Source organism: Chlorocebus sabaeus, chromosome 21, assembly GCF_047675955.1.
Source record: "Chlorocebus sabaeus isolate Y175 chromosome 21, mChlSab1.0.hap1, whole genome shotgun sequence".
Taxonomy (NCBI): domain Eukaryota; kingdom Metazoa; phylum Chordata; class Mammalia; order Primates; family Cercopithecidae; genus Chlorocebus; species Chlorocebus sabaeus.
In genome coordinates, this window is record NC_132924.1 from 90,173,988 (window position 1) to 90,186,995 (window position 13,008).

The 13,008-nt window shown below is 43.1% G+C and overlaps 1 protein-coding gene across 1 annotated transcript in view; it reads right to left on the bottom strand.

Moving 5' to 3' along the window:
• WNT2 (Wnt family member 2) overlaps positions 1–6,702 on the bottom strand; it is a 48,454-nt gene extending 41,752 nt beyond the window's left edge. The window contains exons 1-2 of the mRNA XM_007982691.3: positions 6,316–6,702; positions 3,980–4,206 (exon numbers count right to left, since the gene is read on the bottom strand). Coding sequence (XP_007980882.1) covers positions 3,980–4,206; positions 6,316–6,398 — 310 coding nt within the window. The 5' untranslated portion in view covers positions 6,399–6,702. The remainder of the gene's footprint in view (positions 1–3,979; positions 4,207–6,315) is intronic.
• Positions 6,703–13,008: the final 6,306 nt, after the last annotated feature.

Sequence of the window (13,008 nt, forward strand, 5' to 3'; positions counted from 1 at the left end):
TGTTTCCGTTTGTCATTCAGTGTTAAAATTTATTATACGTCCCTTGCAATATTTGCTCTGCTAGTCTCATTATTAAAAATCAGGAAAACATATCTACACCATATTAAATGGCACTTACCTCAGCCTTCAGAAAATATTTACCCCCCAAACCTCTAACCATCAAAAAAGGAATCAATCATGCCCTGTAGTTCGGTAAAATCAATTACATGACTATTCGCCATAGGTAGCAGGTAGTCCTCCCCAGAGGAAATATGATGGTTATGAGAGCTATTTTAAAGAGTCCCAGCTTATACTATATAGATCACAGATATTCTAAGTGGAATTGAGATGTTTTGTAAAAGAAGGTGACTAATACATGCTAATATGACTTAATCTCAGGTAGTGGCTTTCAGATAAATAAAACTTTTATTATATCCATTTTACAGTTTAGGAAAGTACCTTTTCCATAGTTACCCCATTTATCTTCTAAAGCTTCATTTGGGATTTAGAAGCCAGTGCCCATGTTTAGAGAGATCACATAGAGGAGGAAATTCCCAAAAGCTTAAGTATGTAGCACTAGTCTTTTTTTTTAAGGAGAAAGAAGAGACATTTTATGACGTGGTCTGTTACGGGAAAGGCATGGAAGATGGGGATGATAGTATATCAGGTAACCAGACAGTACTTTGAAAGCAACAAGAGAAATAAATTGTCTAGGTGCAGAATTCATCCTGGTATAACTTGGAAACAATCACATTAACTTGTTGACTGAAAGAAAACAAATCACAATCTGCTTCATTTCAGAAATAATTTCCAAAGCAAAAATATGACTTTTCTAAATATTTGTCATTTATTATTGAAACACATTACTAAATAGCTAGATGTTCCTTTATTTAAATTAAAAATTTAGCACATTGACTGGTTTTTCATTTTACCTCCAGATGGTTTGGTACCATGTAGATATAGCCCGAAGATGTTTTCAGTTAAGTGTTTAGATGAATCACTAAAATGTTATGTGTGAAGTAGTAGCACATTTCAAGAGCTGGCTTTGTAACAAAACAAATTTTGATCTTGGGCCTCTTCTTAGAAAGATTCTTTTTAAAGCTATCACAAAATGAAACAAAATCCAAATCTAAGTGGTGACATCTACATTTCCCAATGTGTTGCTATTGAAGTTTCTCTAATTTTTGTATGGAGATAAATCAAGCAATGTCTGTTAAGTACATAGGCACAGTTTTTATTTGGGGTAGAGGGATTGTTACCTAGGAAGGCAAAACTCTAGAAGCTAGGGTTTCTTGAAGGTTCTGGGTTGTTTGACTCTCTTTAAAGTATTTGCTTTATAAAAAAATATTTATAAGGATGAGACCTAATTACCTTTGTGTTTTCTAAGGCTAATTCTAGAATTTTGGAGGTGCATTCTTGCAGGAATATTTTTAGATTTGCTAGTTCTGTCCTTGTTTCTCTGCCTGTGACTGGTAACTGTCTGTTGAATGAGTAAATTACAAATGTTTCTAAAAATTGTTCTGTCTTACTCTGACTCTCTAAAGCCAAACAGGCAAATTTTCTCCATTTCTCTATGACCATGGGACATTTTGGTAATTTTATGTTCTTCTTATAAATGGCTTGCCCGTTGCCTTTCCTATTCATCTATGAGCATATTTAGGTGTCCACAACTCTAAGATGTAACTTTCTCTCTAAGCAACTAATTGTAGAAATCTTTGGATAGCTTCATTGGAATTTCTTGATTATTTCCAAGATGAGCTGCTTTCGGCCAAATTCAGCCCTCCCATAACCAACACAAAATCATCACTGACAGTCATAATAGTTTGCATAAATGTTTGAGAGGGAACCTGGCCTTCTGTGATGAATGGAAAGAAATTGTGTAGCATGAGTGGTTTAAGTTCTGAGTACTTTGGCAAAGTATCCTGCTTCATCTGAGAAAAAATCTGACGGAAGTATGAGTTAGAATCTCTTATTTACCTGAGGCCTAGACTAAGTTAAACTAGTTCTGTTTCCTCCAGTCCTGTCACCCAGGCTGGAATGCAGCAGCAAGATATTGTCTCACTGCAACCTCCTCCTCCCAGGTTAAGTGATTTTCATGCCTCAGCCTCCCAAGTAGCTGGGATTAAGGGCATGTACCACCACACCCATGGGTTTCACCATGTTGGTCAGGCTGATCTCGAACTCCTGGCCTCAAGTGATCTGCCTACCTCGGTCTCCCAAAGTGTTGGGATTACAGGAGTGAGCCTGGCTGTTGCCTCTAGTTCTAACCTCCTTCCTCTCAGCAATTCTACAGCTCTGAAGAAACTAATAGTGTCAGGATTAAGTTACAGTATTTTATGAATGAATCCCCAGCTTTGATGGATATATTTTCTTTAGGATCACTGGTCAATATTGCTTCCTTTGATATGTGATCTAAAGGTTTTATTTAAATATGTAGACACCTTAATACATCCAGAGATGATCATATTATAAATGAGATGCATATCTAATTTGAAATCATTGCAAAGTGGTTGTAAGCACTTTGAAAAAAAATCCTGATACATTTTAAACACTGAGGGCCATGCATAATCTATCCAAAGATTACTCGTTCTAGATATTTGCAAACTCTCTTTGACAAGGTCCACTTTCTTTAATTGATTCACTGTGAGATAATCTAGGTGAAGTCTTAAAATTCCATGAAGCTGAAATTTATTATTAACCTTTCAAAAATTTGCGATGTCATATCGAAACTCCAAAAGGAATGCAGAAGAATATAGTTCTTAAACTAGAGAATAAAATTGCAGAATATCGCAGTAAATTAACTTTAGGGATACTCTAAGAATGAGAGTACTACGCCCTTGGGGGATTTTAGAGACATTCAGTTATGCATTTGGCCTCATAAAACCCTAGGGCTGTGATGATTACATGATAGAAACACCCTCTGTTAAGCATTACCAAGTGCACAGTCCGGATGATTTTCTTAGGAATTGGGGGAGGTAGGCAAAAAACAAGTATAAAGTTTCCTATTTTGGGGGTTTGCACATAAACTGCTGTGTTATCAGTCAGATTTTCTAATAGCAAATGGGCTGTGGTAGTTCTTGGAGAATGCTAATAATGCCAGGTTAGCAGATGGGCATTATTTGAAAATAAAATATGATTTTCAATTAATTTTCTTTAACTGTGCATTAGCTAGTGAGCTACTTTCCATATTCAGAACTTTTAAGAAGTTTGCTACATCATTAGAACATGTTTAAGGTTCCTGTTAAGGAAGAAAAAACCTCTATGGATTCATGTTTCCCACCTCTATCCCCCATAGCTATCCTTATTGCTTAAAATGCAACTGGAAAATAATAAGTACCCACTACAAGTTTATCCACTCATTCATCATAATGAATGGACAGGGCCCGCAATACACAAGGCACCAAGCAAGGTACAGGGAATATAGGTTAGTTTCTGCTCTTAAAGAATTTACAATCTGTTGGAAGGAAAAATGTTGAATTTAGTCACAGAGTGACTCAAGGCTGAGTAGCTGAATGGAAGGTGAAAAGTGGTGAGTAGACATTTGTCTCTGCTTCTTAATAACACTTACACGGTGTTTTTGCAATGCTGATCATCTTTTGCTGAGAAAAGATCTGAAGATTCTATCCTGATGATCTGCTCAAATTCTTCTGAAGAAAGACAAGGAACAAGTCAAAAGAGACTTGTGGCTCCTTCTCTCGTCTCCTACAGACAAAATCTGAACCTGGAGGATGTGCTGTTTTGAAGTGATGGACAGAGCAAAGAGTGAAAAGACAACAACCTGGGGTTCTACTTCTTCCTTTTAATTCACCTCTTGTAAGCCTCTAGACATGTTCCTTGATTTCTCTAGTCCTCACCTATAAAACAGGGACAATGACGCCCAACAGAACAAACTTCTGATGGAAGAAAATGCAATAGAAGATAAGCAGGGTCTCTGAAGACAGGGTGAGGGAGCTGTGCATGAGTAGAGAGCTATAGGGCTGGGTGAAGGCAGGGGACTTACTTCGGAGTAGGACCCTGCCAAAGAGGCTGTGATCCCTGTCCAGGGTGTTGCAATTCCAGCGGTGCTGGCGGAACTGGTGCTGGCATTCCGCTGTCCACTCGGCCACGCCCTGGCTAATGGCACGCATCACATCTGGATGTCGGTGACACAGCTGCCGCTGGCTGCTCACCAGGCCTGGCACATTATCGCACATCACCCTGGAGGAGCCACCTGTAGCTCTCATGTACCTATAAAGGACAAACCAACACAGAGGTGAGGGCAACGTGAACAGAGAGGCCTGACTCGGTGTTCCTGGGAGAATAAGGAGTTCAAAGCACTTTTCAAATATGAATTCCTTATCCTTCTGGTGATATTAGAAAGCAAGGGTTTTTACTTTTTAATGTAGTGGAGAAACAGCCAAGGCAGGCAGGCATAGTGAGTGATCTTGCGGAAGTCATCCCCAAAATGCTGTGATGACTTCTGTTGGACATGAAGCTAGGTCCACCAGATGATGCTCTGGCCGGGGGGACAGAGGCAAGGTCGGCATCTGGGGAAATGAATGATGGGTAAGAAGCAATGTGTCTTAGGGGGAATGTGTGGAAGACTTTTCTCAAAAAGGTTCAGATCTCAGTGACACAATGTGTCTGGACTTGGCTTTGGGGGAAGCTGACCTTAGAAGCTCTTCGTTCCCATTTATTTGACAGAATGTCTTAAGAACTGTCTGTATCTGTCTAATCAACACCTGCTGGTATCTGATGTTACACTCTCCTCACAGACAGGCTGTTCTTTCCTTACTGAAGAGCCTTTTAAATATTTCCATTTTGTAGCTCTTTTTGGCTTTTATAAAGCTCCTTTGGAAAAAATTCTTTCTATTGTTATTAAGGACACTAAATGTTTGGAAGAATCAAACAGTGTTATAGCTCCATAAAGTACTTTTTGAAAAGAAACTTTAACAAAAAATTACATCATCATCTCTACCCAGATGTTCTCTATTAGTCGTGAAATGTTTAGAAAGGTACCTTTTATATAACCCAAGCTGCCATAGGTGTCTTTTGAAGCGATCAAACAAGGAGAATGTCTTTTTCTTGTATTTTCATTATTTTATATGATCATAAAATCGTTACAGCTGTGACTTCCAAAAAATATATTTAAGTGACAGCTGAGAGACAATGTGACAAAAAGCCGGAGCAATAAATAATGTTTATACACCCATGGAAACAGAAATAGTCATTTTATTGAAAAATGGTCAGTCTGATAAATCAATCTTTGATCCTGTGTCAGCAATGTCAAGGCTAAACGCCTCCCTGTTCAAAGCCGGCTTAGGAAGGAATTGAACCCCTCTTCCCATCAGCGCATTGCCTTGCTCCTTTGAAGAGCTCCAGTGTCTTCCTAAACATTTCCCTGCTCTAGTCTGTAATTGAGCTGAGACCCCTTACCAGATTCTTTAAAAATTAGCCCACAATAACGGGTCTCTCTGAATCAATATTTTAATATCTGTTCTGAAACTTTTAGGTGCAAGGAAATTACAGGGCTATCAACTCTATCTCTTTCCAAGACCAGAAAGTCGGCAGATGAAGAACAGTTTCTAGATGGGGAGGGAATCTGCCTTTGGAACTTTTAGCGACCTGTTATGGTTCAACATTCCATCACTATGCAAAAATAAATAAATTGCAGACCAAAGTACAAAGGAAAGCAGCAAAGTTACTCTTTGCGGGGACGGTTGTGAACAGGGTAACATCTTAGAGACAGACCCGGGGTTGTAGCTTTGCATTAAAGCCATAGTCTCTACCTGGAGGCAGCAAAATGTTCTTCCGCCCCACTGGGGTGAACCTGGAATGTGGAAGGACGGGAAATAATACAAAATCACAGGCTTTGGGTTCTACAACTCCTGACTGCCTGAATTGGCCCGTCGATTTACCTTGAGGCAGTTTTGGGAGGGGGGTGGGGCGGGGGAGGCGGTTGTAGTTTTCAAGGTGAATTTACACACACACACACACACACACACACACACACACACACATATCTGTGCTAGAGCTGGAGACCGGGCTAGCACGTCTCTCAACAGGATAAGAAATTGGCTGATTTTGCTGTCGCTCAGCTGGATCCAAATAAACCAAACATCGGAACTCTCATTTGGTGGGGGAATGTGGTTTTATGGAGTTGTCAAAGCTGAAATGATCTTCCGGGAAAAGAGAAGGGGTTCACCATGGGGCGATAAGAGGGCAGTAGCCAGGGTTCGGGCCAGAATCCGAGACCGCTGCGGCCGCGGGGAAACGCAGCCAGGAAGGGTCTATGTGGCCAATGAGGTCCCCACTCCGATCTCCAAAATCCCCCCGCGGTCGCGCGCGTGTACTTACCACCATGAAGAGTTGACCTCGGGGGTGAGCCAGGTCAAGAGCAGAGGGAGCCAGAGCCAGATTCCACCGAGAGGGGCGTTCATATTAACCCCCTTGCGTCTGCATCAGGTCAGACTCCGTGTGCGGGCGCCATGCGTGCCCAGAGCAGAAGCGCTCAGCTCCGGGAGCGCCTCGTCACGGCCGCCGGCGCCTCGCCGCGCCCCCGCCCCCCGCTCGCGTCTGCGACGAGTGGCGAGACTCGCTGATAAAGTTTCAAACGATGGGCCCGGCGAGCGATAAAGGCCAGCCGGGGCCGCCTCGCCCACAGCCCAATTCCCTAGGCGCGGCGAGCGCCTGCAGCCCGAAAGCTCTGCGCGCCTCCCGCGCGCCCCTGTCCGCTCTGCTCCCCTCCGGGCGCAGCCGAGGGAGGGGGTGCTGCGCCTGGCGGGGGTGGGGAGAAGCGCGGGGTTTTAGACAAGGGTGCATGAAATGATGGCAAGAGATGTCTGGGGATGAGGTGAGGCGGGGAAGGGGGAACACCGCTGCATGGTTACGAGCACACGCGAATACAGGCACCTTTAGGGAAGCTGGGGCAAAGAGCATCCGTGGGCTGTAGGAGCGCGCGGTCCGGATTGCCCAGGCCATCCGCTGGCAAACAAGTCCCTGAGCGTGCAATGTGGGGCAACGAGGAAGGGGGCTGGGGGATAAGGAGATTACTATGCATGGGATACAAGAATCCAGAGATGATTCTCAACTCATTGCTTCGCTTCTCTCCCTGACGCTGGGATGAAGAGCTAGCACTTGTAAATTTGGAGCTGCCGCGTCTATGCAGGGCAAGATTAGGGAGGGGCCAGGCCTCAGCGAAATGACCTGTTGGCTTTTATTCCTTGGTGCTGGGCTTATATACAGAGCCCATAGGGAGGGGAACTTGGAGGGTACATGACCCTCGGGACCTAACCCAGCAGCATCTGCCAAAGTACCCAGGAAAGATGCAGTTTTTACGCACATCCAGCTCCTCTGCGGAGCTGCGGAGCGCAAAAGATCACCTAGAGAGGAACCGAGGCAGCCAGGCGTTCGTCGGGGGTGTGCGCCCTTGCACCTCCCACCGCCCGGGCGCTCAGCCTGTGCGCCTTGTGGAGGTTAAGGGACCCTCGGTCCTGGACCTGGGCCCCCGCCCAGCCAAGAGAGAGGGGCTCGGGCCCGCGGGTGGAGCATTTTGAGCAGTAGCTGGCTTGTAGCAGCGCCGTTTATCACCGGAAAGGAAGGAAGACCAGGAACTCGTGGCGGCCGTGAACTGTTCCATTGCTCTTTTCCTGGGGTGGAGGGACTCACTGCCCGCCCGAGGAGCGTGCTCTGGGGAATAGAGTGTGCGCCTGTGTGTGTGTGTGGGAGGCGAATTGTTCGCAGGGCGTGGGGGAGGGGGTGCCGCCCAGATCGGAAGGACGGGCGCTCTCTCTCTCCCGCCCACCCTCGGGCCTGGGCTGGCCAGAGCGTCAGCCCTCGCCGGCCACTAGCGGGGTGAGAGGCTGGACGAGGCGAAGCTCAGAGACGCCAAAAACCTGAAAGATGCTGTCATCGCCACCCCCTTCCCCCACGCTGGTCCCTGGCAGGTCTAGCCCCTCCCAGGCTGACCCAGATACATCCCCGTTTGGGTCCGGAAAGGGAGGGGAGGGAAACAAGCACCGCGCCACCCACGACTCGGGAAGAGGAGGGCTCCTCGCCAGGGCCGCTCCGTATCGCTGGGCCGCGACCCAGGGAAGTTCTGCTTGGTCTGCGTCGGTCGGTCTGGCGGGAGGTGCAGGGAGGGTGCATGCGGCGGCAGGCGGCGGGGCGGGGGAGAGTTTCTGCTCGCCGTGTGTGCACGCCGGCCATGGGGAGGGTATGATAGGCACCGGAGAGCAACACGTCTCTCATGTACCTCCATGCTTCTGCTCACAAACCTCCTTCCCCCATGAAGCAGGGGAATAAACTAAAGCTTACCTCCACCCTTCTTTGTCCCGCAGTTTCTTGAAGTAAATCCAGACACTTGGGAAAGAAAAGGTGGTTGGCTCCGAGGAACCATAAACATTGCCAAAATCCAAAATTTCACTTCTACCATGAATAAAGTAGGAGTGTGGATGTGTATGTTGGGAAAGGTAGGCAGTTGTATGATTCTCTCATGGAGAATACGATTTGAAACCACCTAAAAACTCCAACTCAAGTTCCACCCATCTCAGCACATCCTGTCCTCACAGCTAAGGGGTGTTAGAAGTACATGGAATGTGACCATCAGCTTAACAGGCCTTTCCTCTCCACCCGGGGAATTAGTGAGTGGCCAGGAGACCTGCCCTTCAGTTGATGGTGAGGCCAATGGAATGACCTAAACCTGAAACAGACCTCCTGGAAAAGGAATGGACCATCCCCAAAAACTAATTAAATCCACGCCAGGGGACCTCATCCTGGGGCAGGAGGAGGAGGAGTGCCACATGTCTCGCAGAGAAGAAATTGGTTTTGGTGAAAGGCAAAAGGCTGAAAGTGTTCGAGTGAAGCTAAATCCAGATGTGAAAAAAGGGTCCACCCAAACACCCCTTCCTGACCTGTCTAGAGGCCGTCTGGACTCGATGACCTGTCTCTTCCAGATCTGTGATTCCATTTCCCTCCCATTCTCCACCCCTTTCGCTTATGAACCGTTACTTAACTTCCAGCATAACTTCTAGTCGTGCCAAGAAGGCCTTTACTCACTCCTTGTCTGCAGTTATTCTCTCAATGGACCCGTTCACTTTGAAGATAAGGTGTTCACTAGTAGACATAGTTAGGAAATGCTCAAGAAAATTAGGAGGAAAGAAGGTTACAGCAAACCTTACTTATTTTACAATCAAAACTACCATCCTAAAGAAGAGTTAATAAATAATGAAGTAAATTGCATATGACTTCAGCCTCGCTATAGCAGATGATGAGGTAAGGAAAGAAAGGGTCACAGTGTCTTTAGATTTATTAATTTAAACATCTGATTTTTGATTTCTTCAATGAGAAATCTCAGAATTGACTCTAAAATTCATTTACAGTATGCAGAACCCAATTCTGTTTCTGGAGCTTAATGTTAGTTTGCTTATAACTTCAGTATAGCACTGTAGCCAAATGAGTCAGTCTATTTTCTTAGTTAGATCCATTGTTTGTCTAATCTCCCAGGGCAGTGTAAGAGAACTCATTTACTACTGAGCCATCTCCACCCTTTAAAAATGGAGAGTTACTTCTCAACCAAATAGTCATTTGTCTTGCAGTCTGAACTGGCTTCTTCCTCAGGCAATAACTCCTAAGATAGCCACTCACTAACGAAAGGATAAGTGATAGTATCAATCATTTAAATCTCAGTGTGCCTTTAAATTAATGTGTACCAAAGTCTTTTGCTTCCAGCCATGAGAGAGTAATAAGTAACTGAGTAGCTCTCCTTCTCAGGTATTGGACAGTAGGCCCCACACGGCTGTGATCCTTGAGAGAAGGGAAACATACTGAGTTTGCTCCACAACTATCCTGTAATTGTCCAGGTTTTTCTGCTGAAGAGAAAAACATTTTTCTAGAATGTAGGAAGGTAGAACACAGGCAAGGCAGAAGTTTCAGTTAAGTGGGGGAGAGACTGGAGTTTTGGGTTGTGGAAGCAGCTGAAATTTCTGAAGATAGGTAGTTATGGAAAAGGGACTCCCCCACAAGTCTACGTGGAGATTCACCACCAGTCCTTGGCCAACAGCTAAGCTGAATATAGACATGACAAAACTCTGCAAGGCCTAACAGAGATTACCTGCTGCATGTAGTGCATTGTTGAGAGACGTTGGAGTTCCATCGCAGCAGGGCAGAGAGACCTCATTGAGCACTTCAGGGATTCAATTGAGATGTTAGAAAGGCCTTGCCTTAAAAGCAACAATCAGGTGAAAAAGCATGTCTTAGAGCAAAATTCAAAATCTTGTTTCTCCATAGCACAAACTGTAACGAAGAATAATATGAAATCAGACAGGACCAGGGAAATTTATAAGAATGAAACAACACCCATTAAAAGAAAACAACATAATACAGACTCCCTATAATGGATAATTAACAATAAAAAATTTAATAGGCTGGACACGATGGTGCACGTCTATAATCCCAGCCACTTGGGAAGCTGACAAGGGAGGATCACTTGAGCCCAGGAGTTCAAAACCAGCCCAGGGAAACATAGCAAGACTCTGTTTCTAAACAAACCAACCAACAAACCCAACAAACAAATATAGACAAGTGAAAAACACACAAAAATGACCTATACTGAAGAGAAAGCAGTCAATAGAAACTGATGCTGACATGGCCCAGATATAGGAGGAACTGACAGGAAAGAAATTTTAAAGTAACTATTATAAATATGTTCAGGTATTTAAAGGAAAATGAATGAACAAGTGGAAAATGAACAAATACAGAATCACGGTAGAAAAATGGAAGCCAAAAGAAAGAAATGAAAATTCTAAACCCCATTAGCGTATTTATCTAATTTGCAAAATTTGTACTTTCTGAAATGGAATGCCAGAAAGAAAGCAGAAAGAAAATGGGGCAAAAAAATGTTTTGGAAATAATGCCCCAAATTTGGCCCAGATGATGGGAAGCATAAATTTACCAATCTAAGAAAGGTGGAAAATCCCCAAAAGAATAAATACTCAGCATATCACACTGGCACACACCAAACTATTTAAAGCCGTAGATGAAAAATCTCTAAAGCAGCCAAAGGAAAAAGATATATTAAATATAGGGGAACAAGAATATGAAGTACACCTGGCTTTTAATCAGCGATAATGGAAGTCAGAAGACAATGGAATGACATCTGTAACATGCTAAAAGAAAAAAAACATCCACATAGAAATCTAGAATCAGTGAAAATACCCTCTGAAAATGAAGTGGAACTCTTTTCTTGCTTCTTCTTCTTCACTTAACCTTAGGAATAAGAACCACATTGCATGAATAAGAGCAAAATGAAAACAGAACAGCCTGAATGAAGTCTAAAGCCAACCCTAGACAGGATCAAGATTTTCCAGTGGTACTTTTTTTGCTATCCAAAAAAAAAAAAACTCCACCCTCCATGTTTTGTTTTGTCTTTTAAGACAGAGTCTTGCCCTGTTGTACAGGCTGGAGTGCAGTGGCATGATCTCAGCTCACTGCAACCTCTGCCTCCCTGGTTCAAGCAATTCTCCCTGCCTCAACCTCCCGAGTAGCTGGGATGACAGGTGCTCACCACCACACCTGGCTAATTTTTGTATTTTTTAGTAGAGACATGGTTTCGACATGTTGGCCAGGCTGGTCTTCAACTCCTGACCTCAGGTGATCTGCCCACCTTGGCCTCCCAAAGTGGTGGGATTACAGGCATGAGCCACCACATCTGGCCAACTCCACCCTCCTTAAAGGAACATAGTATCATTCAGGATCTCCACAAATTTTCAGCAAATTAAAAATTATTTTTTAAAACCCCAAACAAAACAAAACCTAGGAAAAAAAACAACAGAAAACAGAAATGGACCCACAGGTAATTTACAGTTCTGACTTATCTGAGAGGGACTCCAAAATAATTAAAAATGTTAAAGAAAAAAAAAAAGAGCAGACAATTTTAAGAGAGAGTTGGAATCCAGACAGAAGACTTAACTAAAAATCCAGGACTACGGAGAGGAGAACAGAAGCAGTTACTGCAATTAAGAATTAGATAGATGGTTTGAGGATCTATCTATAATCAGCAGAACAGTGGATTAGTAAGCCAGAAGAGAGGTCAATATTAAATATCCAGATTAATGCACAGAGAGTATTAAAAGGATAGAAAATATATAAAAGAAAAAGATAAATATGATAGAGTGAAAAGGTCTAACCTAATTGCAATTGGAGATCTAGATGAAGAAGAGAGAATGGGACTAAAGAAATATTTAAATAACTACCCATTGAGAATTTTCCAAAACTGATGGAAGAAATCAAACCACATATTCAAAAAAAATAAAAAAGAGAAAAACAAAAACAAACAAAAAAACCCCCTACAAACTTGTAGCAGGTTAAATATAGAGAAAACTATGTTCAGGCACATCACACATACATTTTTGACAAAGGCAAATAGAAAATATTAAAAGTTGCCAGAGGGGAAAAACATTAATTTGAGGAGAGAAATCACAAGATATGGCTGACTTTTCAACAGAAACTATTGAAATCAGAAGATGGTAGAATGGCATCTTTAAAAAAGAGGTGGAGTGTGGAAGGATACTGCCAACTTGGAATTCTATAGTCATTGCAAAGATTCTTAAAAATGAAGACAAAATAAAGACGCTTTCAAACAAAAGGTAAGAAAATCCCTTATTAGCAGAGTTGATAAGTATTAAGCCAGTTATTTAAGCTGAAGGACAATGATCCCAGATGGAATTATGGAATCAGAGTCCCCTGCTGGTTTTTGTGTTAATGATGTCATATATTTTCTTCTACACATTTTAAACTTTAAAAGATATTATAATCATTGTTTTAACTGTCAATACTATTTTATATTTATCTATTAATTTACCTTTCCCAATACACATATTCCATTTTGCAATTCCATAATTCCATCTGGGCTTATTTTAAGTACTACTGAATGGTGGTGAGTCTCCCATTTTGCTTTTCTTCTGCTATCCTGCAGCCTGGACAGAAGGCAGCAAAACCGTGAAGTGGGAGCTGGCATGGACAGAGAGGCATACAGGAAAGGTGTCTGGATTA